This window comes from Zootoca vivipara, chromosome 1, assembly GCF_965207765.1.
Source record: "Zootoca vivipara chromosome 1, rZooViv2.hap1.1, whole genome shotgun sequence".
NCBI lineage: Eukaryota > Metazoa > Chordata > Lepidosauria > Squamata > Lacertidae > Zootoca > Zootoca vivipara.
The window spans coordinates 127,466,235-127,489,842 of NC_142582.1; the positions used below are offsets into that span (position 1 = coordinate 127,466,235).

A 23,608-nucleotide genomic window follows, 5' to 3' on the forward strand; every position below is an offset into this window, starting at 1 on the left:
ACCTCCGAGGGCCTTCTGGCAGTTCCCTCACTGTGAGAAGTGAGGTCACAGGGAACCAGGCAGAGGGCCTTCTTGGTAGTGGCGCCCACCCTGCGGAATGCCCTCCCATCAGATGCCAAGGAAATAAAGAACTATCTGACCTTTAGAAGACATCTGAAGGCAACCCTGTTTATGGAAGTTTTTAATGTTTGATGTTTTATCGTGTTTTAAATATTCTGTTGGGAGCTGCCCAGAGTGGCTGGGGAAACCCAGCCAGATTGGCAGGGTATAAATAATAAATTATTATAATTAGGCTGTATCAAGCTAGTGGGAACAATGGTTTGACTTGGTATCAGACAACTTCCTATGTTCCAATGATATCTCAGTTCCCCAGTGAAGATGCCTTTGCGGGAGCCTCTAGTTCAGAAGGGGGACCTTGCTCTTCTACCCAATCACAGAAGGGGGTGGAGAAAGCCAATGTTACTTATGGGTACCCAGATTGCCATCCTTGTATTAGGTGGCATGGAAGAAATCTCCATGTCAGAGAAGGGCCTGTGAAGTCATCCTGAAACCCAAGTCTAGCTAACCTCTGGAGCCTAACATGAGACAGATGTGAGCTGTGGCTGTGTGGGTGATTCTGGGTGAACCTGTCGATTTCTGTTGGTGTCTCACTTTTCCATTCTTAAGCTTGGCTTTCCACATTTCTGCATCAGGTTGTGATTTCATTCGAAAAAGTCCCCCAAAATTAAGATGAGAGAAGATATCTTTATTGTCATTGTCCCCTTGCGGGAACAACAAAATTACTCGGTTGCTACATCCACTCAGATAAAGCATTCCACATAATCCAGAATTACAAAACCTAATTAGAAACAGTAAATGTAATACAAATAACAAATAAAATAAGATGACTTCAAAGTCCAGGCTTTGGAATTATTTAGCGCCATAGTGCAGACCTTTCCTTATACGCACGTTTGTGTGCAGTTTTGCCTGCTGTACAGATTTTTTGCAAGCTATTTCCCCTAATGGAATGCATTTTATACGCTGTTTTCTTTAATATGTGCATTTTTTTGCACACATTACTTGGTGTTGCAAAATTTGGAATGGTGTGAATTTCAAACCGTGGCCCTGTGTTTTGGTTTGCATATTGATTCAAAAAGTGTGAATTAGCTACGTTAGCATGGAAACGGTGCCTAGTTGTGTAAGGTCTGTTGGATGGTGGCAGTGTGTTGATTTTGCTGGTTTTACATACATACCCCCAGTATGGATTATGCTGGAAGGGTGCCAGTGAGCATGGCAAATGCAACCTAAGACTCTCCGGCATGCACAGATAAGCACAGTTTGTGATTTGGTGCTGGGTCTTGATCTCTGCTTCCTACCCTGCCGTTCAGTGGTGGTGTTGGCATATATGTCTGGGAAAGCAGGATTAGGAGAGACCAGATGGGCTGGAGAAGAGAGGCAGAACTGGCAGCCTTTGCCATACAAATCCCAAGAAAAACACTGGATTTCTTGAAATTATCAAGAAATTTCTGGAAGAGGACCGAGTGTCTGCTGGCTGTAAACACATAGCAAGCCACACCCTTATTCTCTTTCTCTCGCCCTCTCCCCCTCCCCACCATTTCTCCCTCCTCTCCCCCTTTCCCCATCCACACCCAATTTGTTTTTGTTCCTTCACTGTCAGGTTTGGTTAACTGTTCCGCCAGCTTAACATCATTAAGTGTCTCCTCTTACAAAAAATAAAAATTAAAAATTAAAAATAAATCACCACCATTACTATTGCTTGCAAAGCAATTGCAGCATCTCCCCCCCCCTTTTTTTTTTTTACAAAAGGGACTGGTCCCCAGGGCAATCGCAGCATCCTTTTTGCTGATTTGCTGCAGTGGCGACTGCAGCGCTTACACTGTGCCCTCCCCCCATCTTCCTCTGTTCTGCTTAACAGCATCCCTCCGTAGCCAGTGCAAGAGGAAGGGGGGGGGGAGAGGGGGAGAGAGAGAGAGAGGGAGAGAGAGAAGCAGCGGCAGCAGCAGCCACTCACCTCTTCCTGCCTTGGAATGCTTGAGTGGTAGGAAAAGGCAGCGCCTGACTCTGAGCCCGAAGGAAAGGTACCCAGCCGTTCCCTTCCTCTCCCCTAGCAAGATGCAAGCCAGCGCCGATTCTACGAAGATGGAATGCCTCTGGAGCAACTGGAAAGGCCAGGGTATATTTTTTACACAATTCTTCAGCTCTGGTTCTTTTCCATCTTCTTTGCATGCTTGGAAAAGATTGCATGGGAGAGACTCGTCACGGAGTGTGTTTTGCATCCCATTATTATTACTACGGCTGCTTCTTTACCATCAACATCTCCAGGGCCCTTGCATGCTTTTAATGTTTTCTACACATTTCTGTTTGGAATCACTGCTCTCTTGAGAACCGAAACAAGAGAGGCATCCCAGGCTGGCGGTGGTCTTTTAACAGGGTCTTTTATTCCCCACTCCCATGTGTTTCCATTATTATTATTATTATTTAAATGCAACATCATCTTTCCTTCTTGCTTAGAAGGTTCGCCTTGCCTATTCCTGGGTTTTTGAGTACGGCTGCCCTTAAATTAGTGTGATCGCTCAGCCAAGTGCTTGGGAGAGGCGATCAGGAACCTGGGGGGGGGGGTTCTGTCTTCGGCTGTTTCGGCTGCTCAGTGGTGGTTGTGTTTTGGAAAGAGCTTAGTGCATCGGTTTTGTTTTGCTTTTGTCAAGGGACACACCCATTGTGAAAGCTCTGGTGAGACCGTTGCAACTCGGGCGGCATTTAAACTTGGTCCTGAGAGCCCGTTGCTCAAGCCATCTTATTACCAGCCTTTTTCCTATCACCTAACTTTGGTTTTTCCCACAGCCAAGGATTTGGGCTTTGCGAAATCTCAGTGTACCGCTGAAATGAACCATTACCTTATTTATTTAAAGTCCATCATATTCCCAAAATAGTTCACGGTCATGGTCATCTGTTGAGGAAAGGAAGGCGAATGGAATAAGGTGCTACCCTTCCGTCACAAGAGATTTATTTTGAACGCCGTCCCACTGGGTGTGGCAGTCTACCTTCTCCTTGCCTTAACACTGCTTTTCAGCCATTTTTATGCAGACTTTGCGGCTCTTTGCAACCTTCCTTTGTTGTGGGAGAAACAACTCTGTTTCCCTGCACAGCGATCTGTTACGAATTTTACCGACCATTTGTTTTGTCACCTTACTGTATTTCATTTTGAAAGGCTCCTTCGTTTTGCCAAGGCACATCTTGCCCATCGGTGTAGAAACAGCATTGTTTGCGTCCCCCTGGAGTGTGAGGTTTACATTCAAGCTGTGTCTAACTGAAAGGGCCTGTGTGTGTGTGTGTCTGTGTTCAGATGTAATTTCAGAACACCGCAAGAAAGAAAAAGAAAACAGACCGCCTTGTTAACTCAAATGTGATTTGAAAGTCCTTTGTTGAATTGGGATGTTGTTGTTTTGACGAATGAGATATGAATAGGGTGTGTTGAAATTGAAATTCCTTAATGGAAACTGGCTCAAAGGTTCCAAATGGATTTTTCAAAACGATGCTTCTGTGTAGAATGTAAAATAGATGTTCCTACCGTTTATCAAATGGTCTATAATATCATCTGATCTTGTAAGAAGATTTGAAGGCTACGTAGGATTTCAAAAAAGACAGATGTGTTTGCAGGAATGAAATTACCCCAGTATTATTATTATTACTTTTCTGATGAATTGTTAGATAGAAGATTCCATCCACTCACTTTTTTTGGGGAAAGACATGTTTGCTAAGTGAAGCTGTTGAATTAACCTTCACATGACACAATGCTGTGCATATCTGTTCAGAAGTAAGCCCTGTTGAAGTCAATGAGGTTTACTCCCATGTAAGTGTATAGGATTGCAGTCTTAAAGTCAAATTTGTGGGTTGTTTGTAGAAAACATGTCTCTTAAAAACAAAACAAAAAACCCTACCGCTATAGATGTCATGTGGTGTCATTTATTTCCACCTCATCTGTTTTGAAATCAATAACAAATATTGCTTAAAATAGACTGGAACACCATGTTTCAATAGAAATCTACAGAGCTGGAACAAATCCTCAGCATTTGCTTATTGCAGGTAGGGCAAGTGTAATAAAATTATTTCTGAATAAGCCATGTAATCTGCAGGTGTAACACTCCAAAAGCCATATTAGTTAAGTTGTTATGTTGGAGGGGGGAATCGATCACCATTGGGGGGGAGCAAAAAAGAAATTTTTATTTCCTAAGAAAGTCTAGACATTTAATTGGTCATTTAATAGAAATGTGCGAAAATCATAGAGGGAATTAGACACGGATACGGGGATTAGATTAAAAGGGAAATAGAATGGTGCCTTGAGAGGTGGATGAATATATGGACGGAGCGAAAAATATTGTGGGTTTAAAAATGACCAGCAAACTAGGCTTCTCAATCATAACAGCATTTTCATATGCAAAGGTTTCAGGCAAAAGCTGATCAACTAAACGAGCTTTGAAATGCCCAGCCTTACCACATGCTTTTTGTAAACATCATGTGGTGATTGAAATTGGCTGAAGATCACCATGGCAGAAATCTACAGTGAGCTTCAAAATTCGGGGGGGGGGTATTAGAGGGCTGTTTCACCTATTCCCACAGAAACAAATCAGAGTTTTTTCTTCTACCTACTATTCTTCATTTCATTTCTATACTGATTTATATTTTTAAGAAAAATACATTAAAGCGGTGTACAGCCTACATTAAAACATCAAATAAAGCGACCCAGAATAAAACGTTCCTGAAGAAAGTCAGATATAAAGCAACTTAATTATCAGGAAACTAAAACATCTTGAAGATTTAAAAACGTTACAAAGGAGGTCAACAACAGAATGCCCATTTAACGCAGCAACAGCAATAGATATGTTCTGTGCTTATGATAATATTTTATTCTCTTGCTATTCTGATTTAAATGTGCATACCCTGTTTCTCATATTTTAAGACATACCCATAAAATAAGCCATAGCAGGATTTTTAAGCATTCAAGGAATATAAGCCATACCCCGAAAATAAGACATAGTGATAGGCGCAGCAGCAATGCCGGCCGCGGCAGGAGGAGTAGGGAAAAAATAAGACATCCCTTGAAAATAAGCCATAGTGTGTTTTTTGAGGAAAAAAATAAATATAAGACATGTCTTATAATATGAGAAACACGGTATTATATTTGACCTTAGCAATGTTTTCTTTTGAAATGTTTAAGATAATTTTTTTTCTTTGTTAACTTTGCTGCATGGCGGCTGTGGAAGCTCAGGCTCATTGACCTGGGTCTGCACTAGCAGGCAGCCAAGATGTTCTCTGGCCTCTTCAGCAGCCTTGGCTTTTGTAGCTGGAGTCAGTCCGGACCCCACCCTCCCAGGCCAGGTGGGGGGGAAAGGCCTGTAAGTCAGGGAGGAGGTCTTCCAGGGCTCACAGCCAAGATGGTTTGCTGTAAAAGCACACCTCAAAAGGGGGCCAATCCTGGATATATATTTTTGCAAATGTGCCTATTTGATAACACGATTTGCAACACCTTGCAGAGCAATTCATAAGTTGCATTTACCTAATAAATGTAATGTGCAGAGAGGCTTTTATTTTTACCTTTGTCAAGTTATGATGTTCCTGTTCCTCACCCTGCAAACCAAATTTATTCTGGTGGGTTTGTGGGCATGGAGCGGAGATGGGGAAGCTGAGGCTATAGAAGGGGGAGAGAGTTGATTCACCTTGCAATCCTACCTAATTCACAATTTTTGAAGCAATACGAGAGACAAAGCACAGCCATGGTTCTTTTTTCCGCCCTGAATTTTTGCAGTGTGCTTCTCCAGCCAAGTAATAGGGGAGGTTGTGTGTAAACATGCACATATATGTGAAGAACAGCATGCAATTCTTTTTTTTTAAAAAAAATATTTTTATTAATTTTCCAATTACAACCAATTATATCACATTCAGTATTTCAAATTATACACATATATATATCAATCAAACCGAATGTTATGCCAAATCATCTAAAGAATTTTTTATTTGGGTTCCCATGCTTCAAGAAATTGGGAATTCCTCGCAACTGTCCACTGCCGCCTTTTTTCTAAAGTTCAAATCGTCCTCCAAGTTCATAATAATCCAGATCTTCCCCTTACAGTCACATAGATGTTTTCCACTTTCATCCGATTGTTTCCCAGTTGCTGAGATAAATATCAAACAAAGTTTCACAGATGTTCTTTCTCCTGTGTGAGTTAATCAGTCCAGCCTCCCCATAAATCTTCTTAATGGAGCTCCCTGTTGCGTCGAAGCAGCCGAAGCAGCGCCATCTTGAAAAGCTCAAATCACTTTCGCTTTCTCTCATAGCCATGAAGATTTACGATCATTATAGAATTTACAGCTTTTTCAGGCAGGAGACCCAAACATCAAACCATAAACTCTTGGTAAATTAATGGATCTCCTTGCCCTATAGCTGAACTTAGCCTCAGGTCGCTGCTCCAATTTAAAGTGCGTCACAGCTCATAAATCCTCCGAGCGCGTCCAGAACTCCTTCTGTCTGACTAGGGGGGGGCTTTTCTCATCGGCAACTCCACATCTTTAAAAAAATATGCTCAGTAACAACAGTTATAAAGTTCAACTCACACAGTCTTTTGCTTCTCTTTCACTCCAAACAAGCCAGGACATCGCGTCCGGGAAGGTACGAGGCAACAATATGAAGGGAAAAAAAATAAAAACTCGCTTCCCTTATCGCTCCGTCCCCATCAATCCTTCTTCCAGATGCAGTACAATCTTTGACTCCTCTCCCTCAGCAACATAAATTTCTCAGCAGTAAACAGCGCTTCTTCCCCTCCTTCTGAAGTATGTCCATAGATTTAAGCCTAATTATCTTCTTTAACCATGGAAATCCCCGCCATGCAGATTAGCGTCCGGGAGTCCTGGCCCTCGTAAGTGCTCAGCCCAAGCTCCCCCCACTCCAAAAACAGTCGGAGTGGGTCAGGGGGCATCGCGGGCCAGCGGCCCCTCTCCGTAACCCCCGGAGAGGGTAGGGGGTTGCCATTTACTCCCCTAGCAACCGCCAAATTCCTTACGAAGGTCAGAGAGATGGAAAACAGGTCCGCCATTCCTGCCGGCGGAAACCGGAACCCCAAGAACAGCATGCAATTCTGCATTATATTAGGAGAAATTGCTCTGCAAAACAACGTATATGTTAGGCAAATTTGCATACGGACATGCGCAGAGGAGAAAATCACATTGAAATGCTGATGGATCTTCACAAGGGCATTTTTCAAACATGATTCGCAAACTGATGTGGAAATGTGGAGAACAGACCTGAAGGTTGGAAAAATGAGAAGCTGAAAGTGACAGCTCCGCTCGTCCCTACCTGTGGCCCTCCAGATGTTCTTGCTTCTCCCATCAGCACCACAAAACATGTTCAATAGGGAGCAGCAGTTCAGAAAGAGATGGAGGCCACCCGGTTTCTCACACCTGGCCTGTATTAATATTACTGGTGGGAATCCAGCAACAACTGGAGGACCACGTGTTCGCCATCCCTGTCTTGCATAAACGTTGTTGTTGTTTAGTCGTTTAGTCTTGTCCGACCCTTCGTGACCCCATGGACCAGAGCATGCCAGGCACTCCTGTCTTCCACTGCCTCCCGCAGTTTGGTCAAACTCATGTTAGTAGCTTCAAGAACACTGTCCAACCATCTCGTCCTCTGCCGCCCCCTTCTCCTTGTGCCCTCCATTTTCCCCACAACATCAGGGTCTTTTCCAGGGAGTCTTCTCTTCTCATGAGGTGGCCAAAGTATTGGAGCCTCAGCTTCAGGATCTGTCCTTCCAGTGAGCACTCAGGGCTGATTTCCTTCAGAATGGATAGGTTTGATCTTCTTGCAGTCCATGGGACTCTCAAGAGCAGGCATCCCCAAACTGCGGTCCTCCAGATGTTTTGGCCTACAACTCCCACGATCCCTAGCTAACAGGACCAGTGGGCGGGGAAGATTGGAATTGTAGTCCAAAACATCTGGAGGGCCAAAGTTTGGGGAAGCCTGCTCAAGAGTCTCCTCCAGCACCATAATTCAAAAGCATCAATTCTTTGGCGATCAGCCTTCTTTATGGTCCAGCTCTCACTTCCATACATCACTACTGGGAAAACCATAGCTTTAGCTATACGGACCTTTGTCGGCAAGGTGATGTGTCTGCATTTTAAGATGCTGTCTAGGTTTGTCATTGCTTTTCTCCCAAGAAGCAGGCGCCTTTTAATTTCGTGACTGCTGCCACCATCTGCATAAACGTAGCGCATAGTTAAACTGTGGCACTCCCTGCCACAGGAGGGAGTGATGGCCACCAACTTGGATGGCTTTAAAAGAGGATTGGTCTGATTTCATGGAGAAGAGGACTGTTGATGCCTACTACCCATAAGGGCCGTGCTTTGCTTCCATAGTTAGTGGCAGCAATGATTCCGAACACTGGTTGCTGGAAACCACAGGAGGGAGGAGTTGTTACTCCACTCGAATCCTGCTCCCTGGTTTCCCACAGGCATCTGATTGGCCCCTGTGAGAACAGGATGCTGGACTAGATGAGTAGTTGGCCAGTTCCAGCAGGACTCATCTTCTTTTGTTCTTAGGGTGGTGCTTCCTCCCCGCCATTGGTCATTTTATTCATTGGTAATTCTTCCATCCTATTCTGTTCCCACCTAGCAGTTCGAAAGCACACAGTGCAAGTAGATAAGTAGGTACTGCTCTAGTGGGAAGGTAAATGGCGTTTCCGCGTGCTGCTCTGGTTCGCCAGAAGCGGCTTAGTCATGCTGGCCACATGACCCAGAAGCTGTACGCCGGCTCCCTCGGCCAATAAAGCAAGATGAGCGCCGCAACCTCAGAGTCGTCCGCGACTGGACCTAACGGTCAGGGGTCCCTTTACCTTTATTCTGTTCCCTTAGCAAGTCCAGAGCTGCTTACATGGCTTCCCAGGGATCTCCCCATCTGGGCACTCTCAAGGCCAACAGGATTGGTTTCTTCCACAGTAGACTCTCCAAGCTTTGAGAATTCGGAAAGGTATTTATGTCACAAAAAGTCTGATGTTGGGACTTTGTTGCACAAGAGCAGCAATCAACGTCAGTTGCACAACAGTTTGCTGGTATGTGCTTGAATCCCACCCATAGTAGTAGTACCGGTAGTAACAACAACAACAACAATTTATTACATTTGTATACAGCCTTTCATCCGTAGATCTCAGGGCAGTTCACAACATAAAATTGCAATACAGTACAATCTCTCTGGAAGCACTGTCTCTGTGATACTATTTGTGTAAAATATTGAGCTTTTACAGAAGGATTCAATGCTAAATACCCTAGTTACGTGAATCTAACGTGCACCTTGATTTTCAAAACTTTGAAACGAGCAAAGTACTTGCCGATGCCATCAAATCTAATGCGCACCCTCATTTTCACGATGTAATTTGGCCAAAAAAGGTGCACATTACATTCAAGTAAATGCAGTAAATGTGTTTATGGTTGCTGTTCATAGAATCATAGAATTGTAGAGTTGGAAGGAAACCTGGGGGTCATCCAGTCCAACCCCCTTTAATGCAGGAATCTCAGCTAAAGCATCCATGACAGATGACCACCCAACCTCTGCTTAAAAACCTCCAAGGAAGGAGAGCCCACAACCTCCTGAAAGAGTCCATTCCACTGTTGAACAGCTCTTACCGTCAGAAAGCTCTTCCTGTTGCTTATTCAGAATCTCCTTTCTTGGGACTTAAATCCATGAGAAAAGCTGGAGTTTGTGGTTGGCTATCCTATCTCCTCTCAGTCTCCTCTTTTCCTGGCTAAATTCCATACCCAACTCCCTCAACCGTTCCTCATAAGGCTTGGTTTCCAGACCCTTGATCATCTTGGTCGCCCTCCCCTGCACATGTTCTAGTTTGTCAATAGCCTTCTTAAATTGTGATGCCCAGAACTGGACACAGTATTCCAAGTTTGATCTGACCACAACAGAATGGAGCAGTACTATTATTTCCCTAAATCAGGACACTATACTTACATTGATGCAGCCTAGTATAGCTTTCGCTTTTTTTGCTGCTGCATCACACTGTTGACTCGCGTTAAGCTTCTGGTCTATTAAGACCCCTACATTCTTTTCACATGTACTACTGGCAGGCCAGGTGTCCCCTATCTTATATCTGTGCAGCTGGTTCTTCCTGCCAAAGTGCAGAACCTTACATTTTGTTACCTTTCTACAGTCATACCTTGGGTTACGGCTGCTTCAGGTTACGCACCGCGCTGAACCCGGAAGTCCCGGAACAGGTTATCTCCGGGTTTCGGCACTCACGCATGCGCAAAAACACTAAATCACGCTTTGTGCATGCACAGAAGCGCCGAATCGCGACATGCACAGATGCGGCACTGCGGGTTGCAAACGCTGCGGGTTGCAAACGTGCCTCCCACACGGATCATGTTCACAACCCGAGCGTCCACTCTATTAGTAAATTGCTCCTCTGCTTCGTGGTCTGTGTTGCCAGAACTTTTCCAGCACAGTCTTCTCGGTTTGTATCAGCTCTGCTTCTGTGCCCTGTGTTTGGCCCTGTTTCTAGGCCCTCTGTGAAATTTCTGCCGTGCCTCAAACTAACCTCCCGTTTCTAAGTAGAAAAGTCTGCCATTTTCTCCATTCCTTCCTATAGGTATCCATCTATAGATGGGCTAAGTTCCATCTTCCTAGCTTGTTGAGAGAGATCGTTAAAATGTAGGTGTATTAACTCACCCTCCTCTAGAAATAGGAAGCCGCAATTTATAAAAGATAAAATGACCATTATTAAAGCTCCCCTTCTCAGTTCAAGCTCCACCTCAAACTGTGGTTTTTGTTAACCACAGTTGAAGAGCCCACACAATGGTTTGACCTTCCTGCTGTACATTAGGCAGAACAGGGTTTTGTTCGTTTGCTATCATTTTCCTTCGGCTCAACACTCAGGTTCATAAGTTCAGCCTTGTCTCCATGGTGCAACTGCAGCCTCTTAAGGCAGAACAATTCCCCGTCTCCATGACATAACAGCCTCATGAAGAGAAGCCATAGTTCTGTGGCTTCCTAATGGTTTGTGGATTCAGACATAACAGCAAATCCCACTTAACTGGGTTTGAAAACCAGCTCCAAACCATGGTTTAATTTCTTGGATGGCAGCCCTCCCAAGTCATGGTGTATATACAGTGGTACCTCGGTTTACGAACTTAATCCGTTCAGGAAGTCCGTTCTTAAATGGAAACCGTTCTTAAACCGAGGTGCGCTTTCCCTAATGAGGCCTCCCACCGCCAGTGCCCTTCCACCGTTCAGATTCTGTCCTTAGACCGAGGTAAAGTTCGCAAAACCGGGACACTACTTCTGGTTTTGCGGAGTTTGTACACCAAATAGTTCGTAAACAGGGGTGTTCTTAAACCGAGGTACCACTGTGTGTGGATGTAGATTCAAGCATAACTCCAAACTGTGGTTTTAGAAACCATGGTTTGGCATGATGTCTAAATCTGCCCTAGGAAGGAGGGGCGGTGGTTGTCTATTGTATTCTTTCTCCAACATATGAAACTCTTTGTAGTAGACTTTGGGATCCAACCCATTGCCTTTCTAAGAGCACCAGGGTTTTTTGTGCTTGTGATGTGTTTGAAATGGCCGATTCCGCATCGGAATGATTAACAATTCCTCATTTTAGCTGAAGGATTGTGGGTACTGTAGAAATTAGACTTTCTTCAGAAGTATCTAGTATGGCGCCTGGTACCTAGTAATATGATGATCCCTCACCCCATGTGTTGCAAGAAAAGATCAGAATGAGGAAGTTGATTTGGCTATATAGTGCCATCCATATCCATATCAGTAGCAGAAAGCAAATGGGCAGGTCTCTGCCCCATGCAGCTTACCGTGTAAATTTTGCCAATGAAGGTTGGGGGTGGGGTGGAGAAAACAACAACAGTGTTGACTATGTGTCAGTACTGATACAGGTACTTAAAATGTTTTTTTCCTCAGGTGTTAGAGTCACCTGTGAGGTAAATCCGTTCTGGCACCACTACTACACTGGTCTAAAACAAGGCTTTTTGCTATTGCTAAGGCCTTGGCCTGCACAGCACATGTACGGAAAACCCTGATGGATGGGTCAAAGGGTCTGTCTGATCCTGAATATTATTTCCAAGAGTGCTGTGAAGCAAAGGGCTTGAAGGCAGCACAGGAGATGATATTCATATAGAGAGAAATATATATATATCAGGGGCGTAGGGAGATGCCGCGGCACCCGGGGCGGCAAATTGCCATGCACCCGGGGGCGCAGCGTCGCTACGTAATGACACATGCGTGTTACGTAACGACGCATGCGTTGTTACATAGCGCCGGATCCAGCGCGTGTGCAGTCAGCACAGTGACGTCACCGTGACCCTGTGCTGACTGCGCACGCGCTAGATCCGGTGCTTGCGCAGTCCGATCAGGGTGCTGCTGGCCTGCGGTGGAACACTGTGGCGGCGCCACACGCCAGTGGCACCCCAAACGGACTTCGCATTTGCGGGCGGAGGCCAGGGAGGCCGAGTGTCTGTCACCCCCCCCCCCGGGCGTCGCTTGGGGCGGACCGCCCCCCGCTCCCTGCTTGCTCCGCCCCTGTATATACTGCCTCCTAACATGGTTCATTTAGCAATCACAGCTTATGTCAGAGGTGGGGGACCTCAGGGTCAGGGGCAAAATGCAGCCCTGGGGTCCTCTCTGTCTGACCTGTGGGATGCTCCTAGGCCACGCCCCTTCTCCCCAAGGCACTTGCCTCTGGCCCCACCTACCACTGCTATGGTAAACCAAAATGACTCCCAGGCTGCGCACCTGGCCCTTCAGGGGCACAGTTACCCCATTCAGAACCAGGGAATCCTCCACACCTGCCCGCCTCCTGTCCCCCACGAACAGTACTTCTATCTTGTCAGGATTCAACCTCAATCTGTTAGCCACCATCCTCCCAACATCTCCTGCATCGAAGACTGATGCAAAGAAATCATATGGCTTCTCTGCAGTTTCCCTGCCCTAACACTTCATCCACCCCCTTGACTGGTGCTATTTAAAGATTTTTTTATTTATTCTTTGCTTCAGTGTTGTCAACAATATGCTTTTCAAATTATTTGTTTTGCAAAAAAAATTGTTATTTTTTTTTTTTTACTTGTTAGTAGGCATTGTTAGAAGGCTCTGGAAAGAAACGCTGCCTGGCATATAGTATGCATCAAGGAAATGAGATAAGAGGCATTTTTAATGTGATCTGCGCCTGTTTTCAGATGTGAATTCAGGTTGCCTCATCTTTTGCTGGTGAATGTTGGCACTGACAGTGAGCGATGAGAGACTGTTGCATTGGAAGACAGGGGGTCTCTTTATATAGAGTTAGACTAGGCACCTCCAAACTGCGGCCCTCCGGATGTTTTGGCCTACAACTCCCATGATCCCTAGCTAGCAGGACCAGTGGTCAGGGAAGATGGGAATTGTAGTCCAAAACATCTGGAGGGCCAATGTTTGGGGATGCCTGAGTTAGACCATTGGGCCATTTAGCTCAGTAATGTCTACACTGACTGGCAGCAGCTTTCCAAGTTTACAGACATCGGACATTCCCAGCCCCACCTGGAGATGCCAGCATTTGACTCAGGCTCCTTCTGCATGCAAAGCAGATGCTCTGACACTGAGCTGCAGCCGTTTCGGCCTCAGAGCTGCTGCCACCCCTCGGTTTACAGCTTTTGCCAGGTGATGAATCTGCTTGTTTGTGCAGGGTCAATCTCCTAACGAGCCAGCCCTTTCCCTTGTTTTCCAGTAGTGCTGTCAAAAAATGAATCCCTATCAGCAACGGTTACATCCATAAGTAAGCGCTTTCATTTATTTGTCCCGAGCAGAGATTTCCCCCTGCCTTAAAAAAAAGCAAGAAGCATAAATCCACTGGAGAGCTGTGGATCTTGCATAGTGTCTCACTGTGCTGCGATTCACTTTCCTTAGAAGGCCATGCCTGGACTTCTGCTGGTGCAACAGGGCTTCCCACCGCCTCTCTTCCCCTGGCTGGGTTGAAAGCCAACAGAAACATATAGCATACATCAGGCTGTGATTGATCTAGCTCAGAAGGATCTCCCCTGACAAGTGGCAGATCTTTAGGGCTTCAGACAAGAGTATTTCCCAGCTGCATTTAGGAATGCCAGATACTCCGCATGAACATAAGAAGAGTTCACTGGATCAGACCCAATGATGCCTTGGACCCTTTGCATGCAAGACATGCATGTTTTCCCTGTGAGCTGCAGACCTCCTCCTAGCAAGGGTGTTGGTAACAATCTGGAGGACCGGCTCAGAGCAGAAAACAACCAACAGTAGGCAGCAGAATGTTGTAGTGAGTAACGGGGAGCAGGTCCGTCTTCAGATTCAGGACCCTGGACAGCTCTTGGGGACTGCAGAGGTTGGCCACAAAAGCACGCTTTTCAGCTTTTGATTTTTTTAAAAAGCCTCCGGCTTAAACGTAGAATCATACTGTAGAATTGGGAGGGACCACAAGGGTCATCTTTTGCCCAAAGGAATATTTTGCCCAACCAGGGGCTCAAAATCACAATCCTTAGATAAAGAGCCTCATGCTCTATCCCAGGGGTCCCCAAACTTACCCGACTTTGGGCGGGATGCCTGCTGTGCCGATTGCGTGGTGGGCCAGAGGGTGGGGGCGCAGGAGTGCATGCTATTTCTGGCACACTCCCCGACCTGGAAAGCGCCGGAAATAGCTTGTGTGCATGTGCAGAAGCCTCCTCCGACCCGGAAGTACACCGGAAATGACGCGCGCGTGCACAAGCTATTTCCGTCACTTTTCTGGGTCGGAAGTCGGCAGCCGTGTCGCACCGCGGTGGTAGCAGCGGGCGGCGGGGGTCCCCGGGGGGCCGCATAAAAGAGCCTCGGGGTCGTAGTCTGGGGACCCTGATCTATCCAGTGAGCAGCTATATTTTGCATTTCCAGTGGTTGCATGTTTATTTCTCAGTGGCTGCATGACGACTCCAGGTCTGTAGACACAAGCTGCTGCCTCTTCGACCGGGACCTTTCGGCACTAGCATTCCCAAGGCCTGGGGGTGGCCCCATCTCCTTCCCCTGACAGCTCGAGGTGTTCTTCAGTAGCTCTCCCTCCAGAGGGTTCCTCAAGCGGATCCTCGGCTGCGCTTCCTGGGGCCCCTGCCTGCTCTGCAAGGTCCTCAGGCTGCAGGGTGCCTGGTTCATTCTCGGAGAACTCAGTTTCTGGTGCCAGGTCAGGGCTCAGCACAATTCAAATGAGCGAATAAGGAAAGATGGCTTACAAAATAAAGATGCTGCATGGAGGAGAAAGGAGTAACATTGATGGGGTGGGGGGATAATAATAATAATAATAATAATAATAATAATAATAATAATAATAATAATGGCTGTGTTTCCCCAACCACTCTGTGCATGTTTATCCTTACAAGCCACCTCTTCTTATATTTCTGAAGTAGCTACATAAAAAGCTTTCTATCTGCAATTTTTACAAATTCTGCTATTTTAAAATTCTGCTAACTGATTAGGGTTTTGGGCCATCAAAATGTTTCCAGTGGATTATTCGGCTGAATTCTGCAGCTCTACAGAGTTTTTATTCTGTGAGCTGCCCCGAGACCCCCAGGTATAGGGCAGTGCATATATTCAATAAATAATAATAATAATACAGAATCAGCATGTAAAGACCTCGTGGTCCTGGCCTCGAAGGATTTAATGATAGAACTCTGACTAGATTAGACATGGAAGTTTTACCCAAAGTCAAATCCGAAACAAATCCGGAGGGAAACATTTGAGAAATTTCGAAGTAAGAAGCAACTGTTTTAGGACCAGCCAAGGGCTGCATCAAAATGAAAGGCACAAATACAGGATGGGAGACACCTGGCTTGAGAGCAGTTGGAGATGGCGTTTATAAGTGAAAAGGATCTAGGAGTCTTGGTAGACCACAAACTTGACATGAGTCAGCAGTGTGATGCAGCAGCTAAAAAGGCCAATGCAATTCTGGGCTGCATCAATAGGAGTATAGCATCTAGATCTAGGGAAGTAATAGTACCACTGTATTCTGCTCTGGTCAGACCTCACCTGGAGTACTGTGTCCAGTTCTGGGCACCACAGTTCAAGAAGGATACTGATAAGCTGGAACGTGTCCAGAAGAGGGCAACCAAAATGGTCAAAGGCCTGGAAACGATACCTTATGAGGAACGGCTTAGGGAGCTGGGTATGTTTAGCCTGGAGAAGAGAAGGTTAAGGGGTGATATGATAACCATGTTCAAATATATAAAAAGATGTCATATAGAGGAGGGAGAAAGGTTGTTTTCTGCTGCTCCAGAGAAGCGGACACGGAGCAACGGATTCAAACTACAAGAAAGAAAATTCCACCTAAACATTAGGAAGAACTTCCTGACAGTAAGAGCTGTTCGGCAGTGGAATTTGCTGCCAAGGAGTGTGGTGGAGTCTCCTTCTTTGGAGGTCTTTAAGCAGAGGCTTGACAGCCATCTGTCAGGAATGCTTTGATGGTGTTTCCTGCTTGGCAGGGGGTTGGACTGGATGGCCCTTGTGGTCTCTTCCAACTCTAGGATTCTATGATTCTAAGTTTTCCATGGGTGGCAGGAGGTGGCACATCATGAGTTTGTCACTGAATTTTGCCACGTTTGCCTAAAGCAGAACCCAATTTGGCCAATTTGTCATTTCATCCATGGACAGACAAACCTCTGAGGAATTTCAGGGGAAGATGAAAAGAGCTTTAATAAGGCTAGGAAATTGTCTCTGGGGAGTTCTAGGCGCCGCTGGTCTTCCCTGAGTCAGAGACACTAAGGAATTAAAAGAGGGAGATGAAGCAAGGCAAAAAAATTAAAGAAGGTAGATGACAACAAACTCCTTACATGGAGAAATTGCCAGGATCAATAAGAAATTCTGCAGACCTACACGGGGATAGATGCTTGAGGCGTACAAAAGCTATTCATTATTCATTCATTTGGCTGGCAGATGATGTCAACAGCTTCTCCTTCACACCTCCTGTGCATACACCTCCCAGCCACGGGTTTTGATTCCTTGTCGGATCTTTGCTGATGCACCTGAATTAACAGTCATCCCTTTCTTCTCTTCCTTCAAACAAACGCACACCATGTTTCCCCCGCTTCAAAGAGGGAAAGGCATCTTCAGAAGAAAGGGGGAAAGTGTCAGTGATAAGATGGCAAATGGGAGCTTCTGAGTCAAAATAAATGCTAATGGGTCATTATATAATTAGCCAATTATTATTGGATTAATGCCACGAAACAAGAATTCTGACAGCGGGTGGTGGGAAGATCTATGTGTTGCTGTGTCATCTGGGTAGGCAGCTGTTTAAAAGCTGGGCTATTTGGGGTGCTTTTGTGAGCTGAGTGGTAGATTTCCTACATTGGACCAAGAACGCAGCTCTTCAGGACTCTTACATCTGTGCTCAGAATTCACCCAGCCACACTGCTCAATGTCCCCAAATGTTTTTGCCTGGCTGGAATGTGCCCTTGGACTCTTGCTTGTCTATGTATGTAGAAACCAATCTACTCTGTGTGGGTATGTGAAGAGTTGGATTTGGATTGAGCCATTGTTGGGCTGTGCCCTGTATCCCCACGTCGGCGAGGCAGTGGTCCAGAAGATCATGATCGACCATACCAAAGGCTGCTGACAAATCTAAGAGAATCAGCAGTTCTGACCCGCCTTGATCCAGTTGTCTACTTAGATCATACATTAGAATCATAGAATCATAGAGTTGGAAGAGACCACAAGGGCCATCCAGTCCAACCCCCTGCCAAGCAGGAAACACCATCAAAGCATTCCTGACAGATGGCTGTCAAGCCTCTGCTTAAATACCTCCAAAGAAGGAGACTCCACCACACTCCTTGGCAGCAAATTCCACTGCCTAACTGCTCTTACTGTCAGGAAGTTCTTCCTAATGTTTAGGTGGAAGCTTCTTTCTTGTAGTTTGAATCCATTGCTCCGTGTCCGCTTCTCTGGAGCAGCAGAAAACAACCTTTCACCCTCTTCTATATGACATGCTTTTATATATTTGAACATGGCTATCATATCACCCCTTAACCTTCTCTTCTCCAGGCTAAACATACCCAGCTCCCTAAGCCGTTCCTCATAAGGCATTGTTTCCAGGCCTTTGACCATTTTGGTTGCCCTCTTCTGGACACGTTCCAGCTTGTCAGTATCCTTCTTGAACTGTGGTGCCCAGAACTGGACACAGTACTCCAGGTGAGCTCTGACCATTAGGGTGACCAGAGTCGTCTCGGTCCCGAAACCAGAACGGAAACCGGACTGAAATGGATCTAAAGCCGATGTTTCCTCCAGAAACCTGCCAAGCTGTTCAGCAACCGCTCTCTCAATTACCTTACCCAGATACAGAAGATTCGAAACTGGGCAGTAGTAGTAGTAGTAGTAGTAGTAACTCCTAAGTAAACTCATTAGTCAATTGCCACCTGAGGCTTACAAGGAGCAGGGGTTGTTTGGTGGTGGCTCACAAGGCTTGCTCTAATTTAATTTGCAACAGATTGGTTCACAATAAACTTTTGTGTTGCTAGGGCTTTTAAATCTTTCTCTTATAGCTCAGTTTTAAAATTAATAATACGGATTACAAAAGCAGCAGTAGCAGCATTTTATAGATGTTGAGATTTGGGCATATTTTAGATTTTTGTTTTAAAATTTTATAGTTACCTGAGATTCATGTATGCTACCTTGGGGGTCTGTTTGGATCAAAAGGGGTTAGGAATCGAAACCCCATTCGACAGATACTCACATGTCCATTTTGTGCTCAATAGCTTGGGGGAAACTCTGGGAAAGGCTGCACTTTGTAACTCTCAGCTTGTGATGAGCCCCGCAAAGCCCCGGCGAGACCCGTTGCTGCCCCCCCCCCCCCGGCGAAAGTTTCCAATATTGTCCAAGAGCAGTCTTAACTAGACTTAAGCTTACAGGATAGGGACAGGGCTATAGCGGAAGCAGTTCTCCAAGCATGTTGGAGTTCTATTCCCGCTGGTAATGTGTGTTCCAGAAGCGCTTGTTCCCTGAACAGAGATAAGTGGTTTGTGTGGGCAAGTGGGGAGCACCCTTTAAAAAGCCACTAAATGCCTAATTTCCCCCGCTCCCCAGCTCTCTCTTCAATTCAGACAAAAATATCTGGAGTTGAAGCTCTGGAGGCTGGAGGATACCCACACATCAGCTGCTAGACAGGGAGGCTGAGCAGCCTAAACAAAGCCTAGCTGAGCCTCAGGTCTCTTTGGGGCGTCCTCTGCTCTCACTGACGTCCTCTTCGGACTCGGCAGTTCTCTTGATGATGATTCTATTTATTTAATTGTTTCCAGGCATGGCACGTATATGCAGTTGTGCCCAAGCAGAATGGGCGTAAGTGTGTGTGGGGGGGGGGGGATACCTGTCTATAAAGACGCTTGTCCAGAGCAAGTGTGGCTGGAAACACTCCAATTCATCCGACTAACCACCTAATTCCGGCAAGACAGGTGCACCGTAAGCCCATCAATAAGGGCAAAGGGTTAAAGCAGGGGTAGGCAACCTAAGGCCCATGGGCCACAAGCGGCCCACGGGGGTTGTTTAACCGGCCCACAAGCCGCCGCCCGAACCAAGCTGCCCGCTTGGTGAGTCCCTGCGCGCTGTGCTAATCTAGCACAACGTGGCGCGGGGACTCGCTTCGGCGACGCTGGAAATCGCATCTCTGCATGTGCATGGGCTGCATCAATAGGAGTATAGCATCTAGATCAAGGGAAGTAATAGTACCACTGTATTCCGCTCTGGTCAGACCTCACCTGGAGTACTGTGTCCAGTTCTGGGCACCACAGTTCAAGAAGGATACTGACAAGCTGGAACATGTCCAGAAGAGGGCAACCAAAATGGTCAATGGCCTGGAAACGATACCTTATGAGGAACGGCTTAGGGAGCTGGGTATGTTTAGCCTGGAGAAGAGAAGGTTAAGGGGTGATATGATAGCCCTGTTCAAATATATGAAAGGATGTCAAATGGAGGAGGGAGAAAGATTGTTTTCTGCTGCTCCAGAGAAGCGGACACGGAGCAATGGATTCAAACTTCCAGAAAGAAGATTCCACCTAAACATTAGGAAGAACTTCCTGACAGTAAGAGCTGTTCGACAGTGGAATTTGCTACCAAGGAGTGTGGTGGAGTCTCCTTCTTTGGAGGTCTTTAAGCAGAGGCTTGACAGCCATCTGTCAGGAATGCTTTGATGGTGTTTCCTGCACGGCAGGGGGTTGGACTGGATGGCCCTTGTGGTCTCTTCCAACTCTATGTTTCTATGACAGTGAAAACCGTGTCTGCGCAGACGCAGAGGCCGGAAATTGTGTCTGCGCAGACGCCGGAAATCGCAGGCGTGCACACTCGCGCGCGCACGCAATCCAGCCCACAGAGGGATCTCTGCTGGAGTGAACTGGCCCAGGTGAGGTAAACCTTGGCGACCCCTGGGTTATAAAGGCAGTTAGGCAACCAGTAAACTACACTGAATGAATTTCAATGGAGCTTTGCTAGCCTGGGCTTGTTCGGCTCTGTTTACACAACTGTAATTATTTACTCCAGTTGCAACTATGCCAAAGAGCTCATTACTCTTGCATTTGCAGTGGCAGGCTTCGTTGTCACCATTCCAGAGTCTGGTTTTAACGATTTGCCTCTCCCCCCCCCCTCCTTTCTTTCTCTTCCCAGCTATCGACCTGTTATACTGGCGTGACATCAAGCAGACAGGCATCTCGTTTGGGAGCGTCCTGCTGTTGCTGTTCTCCCTGACCCAGTTCAGCGTCGTCAGTGTGATTGCGTACCTGGCGCTAGCGGCTCTCTCGGCCACCATCAGCTTCAGAATCTACAAGTCAGTCCTACAGGCTGTGCAGAAAACCGATGAAGGCCACCCATTCAAGTGAGTTGCTCTGCAGTTATTACCCAGGGCACTTGATTTTGCCAGTAAAACAACAAGAGCAACACCCTGCTTGCTAAATCCAGGTGTCTGGACACCACCTGTGGGGCTGCTTGCCTTGTGTCACTTCGTGAGCATGTGGCCCTTGGTGTATATGTCGTGCTTTGAGCACGCTACCAGAAAAGCAGGGCGGAGAATCTGCTAAACGCATAGTAGCTCCTGCACAGGTGTGCAGACAACCAAGCAATGCAAGCAACTTGACAGATTATCAAGGCTGTTTCTCCCCATGGACACAATTTCCACCATCTTACCTGCACCTTACCCCCTCCCCTTAGTCCTCTTCCTGTTTCTCAAGGCCAACTCTTGGGGAGGCAAGTGGACAAGGTGCTTCTGTCAAAGAAGCAACAGTGGCATCATTAGAGTTTATAGAAAGGCTGTGGGTAAAAGTAAAGGTAAGGTAAAGGACCCCTGGATGGTTAAGTCCAGTCAAAGGCGACTATGGGGTTGCGGCGCTCATCTCGCTTTCAGGCCGAGGGAACCGGCGTTTGTCCACAGACAGCTTTCTGGGTCATGTGGCCAGCAGGACCAAACTGCTTCTGGCGCAACAGAAGACCGTGATGAGTGCCAGAGCGCAACAGAAACGCCGTTTACCTTCCCACCGCAGTGGTACCTATTTATCTACTTGCACTGGCGTGCTTTCCAACTGCTCAGTTGGCAGAAGCTGGGACAGAGCAACGGGAGCTCACCCCGTTGCGCGGATTCGAACCGCCAACCTTCTGATTGGCAAGCCCAAGAGGCTCAGTGGTTTAGACCACAATGCCACCCGCTGTGGGTAGGTTCTGGCGGTTGGAGAACGCAAGACAAATAGGCTTTTGGTCTGGAGGAACAGTGAGGCGGTGAATTGGGTCCAGTGGGAGGTGGGGCATGGGGGCAACTTCAGGTTGTGACAGATTTCTCAAAACAGTTTGCAAACCAAAACACAAGCTATCCTTCATAAATTCTTATCCAAATTTTGCAGTGCATTTCCAGAAATGTATGAGAAAAATTCATATATTAAGGGAAAGTCTCCAAACAAAAGTATATAAATTAGAATGCATTTTCTGTTATTTTCACCATTAGGAAAAACTGCTTGCACAAACGTATTTACTATGTTAATGTTATCTTTTGAAGTAGGGTAGTAATTTTTTCTTTATTTTATTGTTTAATCCTTTTGTAAACTGCTTTGAATGTGTGTTTTTTTTTAAAAAAAAAGCAACAACAACCATCAAGTGGTGTATAAATTTAATGAAATAAACAAATAACTTGCACGTTAGGCAAAATTGTGTACCTTACGAGAAACGCCCGATAAGATGTTGGGAAATTAATTATGTGGAAATGTGGTGAACTGAGGATTGGAAAAGTGAGAAACTGAAATACATAAATTGAAATGGACAGAATTCTCCACCCTTAGGAGAAAGCTATATTATGCTCTGCATGTGCCCCATATAGTCTGCATGTTTCTGTCTGCAGTCCAAAGATATGCAAGGAAGGGGGGGGGAGAAGAGCCCAGTGGGGGAAACTCCTTGGCATTAACACTGGTGTTTTCATGATCTAAGTTACACTTTTTTGACAGAAGCTACTTGGAACTGGAAATGTCGCTCTCCCAGGAACAGATTCAGAAATACACAGATTGCCTCCAGTCGTACGTGAACTGCACAGTCAAAGAACTCAGGCGGCTTTTCCTGGTCCAGGACCTGGTGGATTCCTTAAAAGTACGTGGGCGGCAAAAACAGAGGCGAGCCAAACTTGGGTCCTCTCGGTTTCCAGATCAATGGCTTGGGAGGCTTCCGAAATGGCGATTCCTGCTATTACAAATGGAGGGGAGAGGGCATTGCCCGGTTTTATTCTTCCTTCTCTCATGACACCAGAACACAGGGTCACCCAATGAAATGGACCGGTTCAGAGCAGGCAAAATATAGGTGAAGGTCGGGAAATTAGAATATCGTTGAAAAGTGCATTTATTTCAGTAATGCAACTTAAAAGGTGAAACCAGTATATGAGATAGATGCATGACGTGCAAAGCAAGATATGTCAAGCCTTTATTTGTTGTAATTATTTGTCATTAGGCAGGTCAATATAAATGGAATGTAGTTAATGAAATGTAATAGCGATGTTTATTCTTGTTTATTTTTGTATTATTGTAACTACGGTACAGTGGTACCTCGCAAGATGAATGCCTCGCGCAATGAAAAACTCACTAGACGAAAGTGTCTGGCGATTCTTTGTTGCCTCGCAAGACAAAGCTTTCTACGGCCGCGTCTCGCAAGACCGATTTTTTTTGGCCGCTTTTTTTTTGCCATCTGCCGTTTGTTTCCACAAGACGAAAACCTCGCTAGACGAAGCGACCCACAGAACGAATTATTTTCGTCTTGCGAGGTACCACTGTATTTGTTCTATTACTGTGGAATTTCCAAAAGAAAGCATTTGTAAAAATTAAAAGAGAAATAAAAAACAGTAAGTTGCATTACTGAAATAAATGCACTTTTCAACGATATTCTAATTTTCCAAGTTTCACCTGTAACTCCTTTGTGCAAGACATAATTCACATACGGAATTTACTGCTTCTGGGGTGGGAACCTCCTTGACTACTGCGAGAACAGGATGCTGGACTAGATGGGGCCCCTGGGCTGATCCAGCAGGCTCTTCTTGTGTAACGAAGCACCCCAGGCTTCGCCACCTGGCCCGTGAGGCTGCTT

The 23,608-nt window shown here is 46.0% G+C and overlaps 1 protein-coding gene across 10 annotated transcripts in view; it reads left to right on the plus strand.

Annotated features, from left to right (window-relative positions):
* The window catches only part of RTN1 (reticulon 1), a 138,533-nt gene that overhangs the window by 104,403 nt on the left and 10,522 nt on the right, over positions 1 to 23,608 (plus strand). For 4 of the 10 annotated variants that reach the window (XR_004691867.3, XR_015951075.1, XR_015951077.1 and 1 more), the window contains exons 4-5: positions 20,669 to 20,876; positions 22,486 to 22,624. Coding sequence is in view for 3 of the 10 variants with exons in the window: in XM_035104128.3 (XP_034960019.3) it covers positions 20,669 to 20,876; positions 22,486 to 22,624 (347 nt within the window). In the remaining 7 variants the exon portion in view is untranslated. Of the gene's footprint in view, positions 1 to 1,624; positions 2,174 to 20,668; positions 20,877 to 22,485; positions 22,625 to 23,608 lie in introns of those variants that run through there. The other 6 variants (XR_015951080.1, XR_015951083.1, XR_015951079.1 and 3 more) reach the window with 4 other exon arrangements.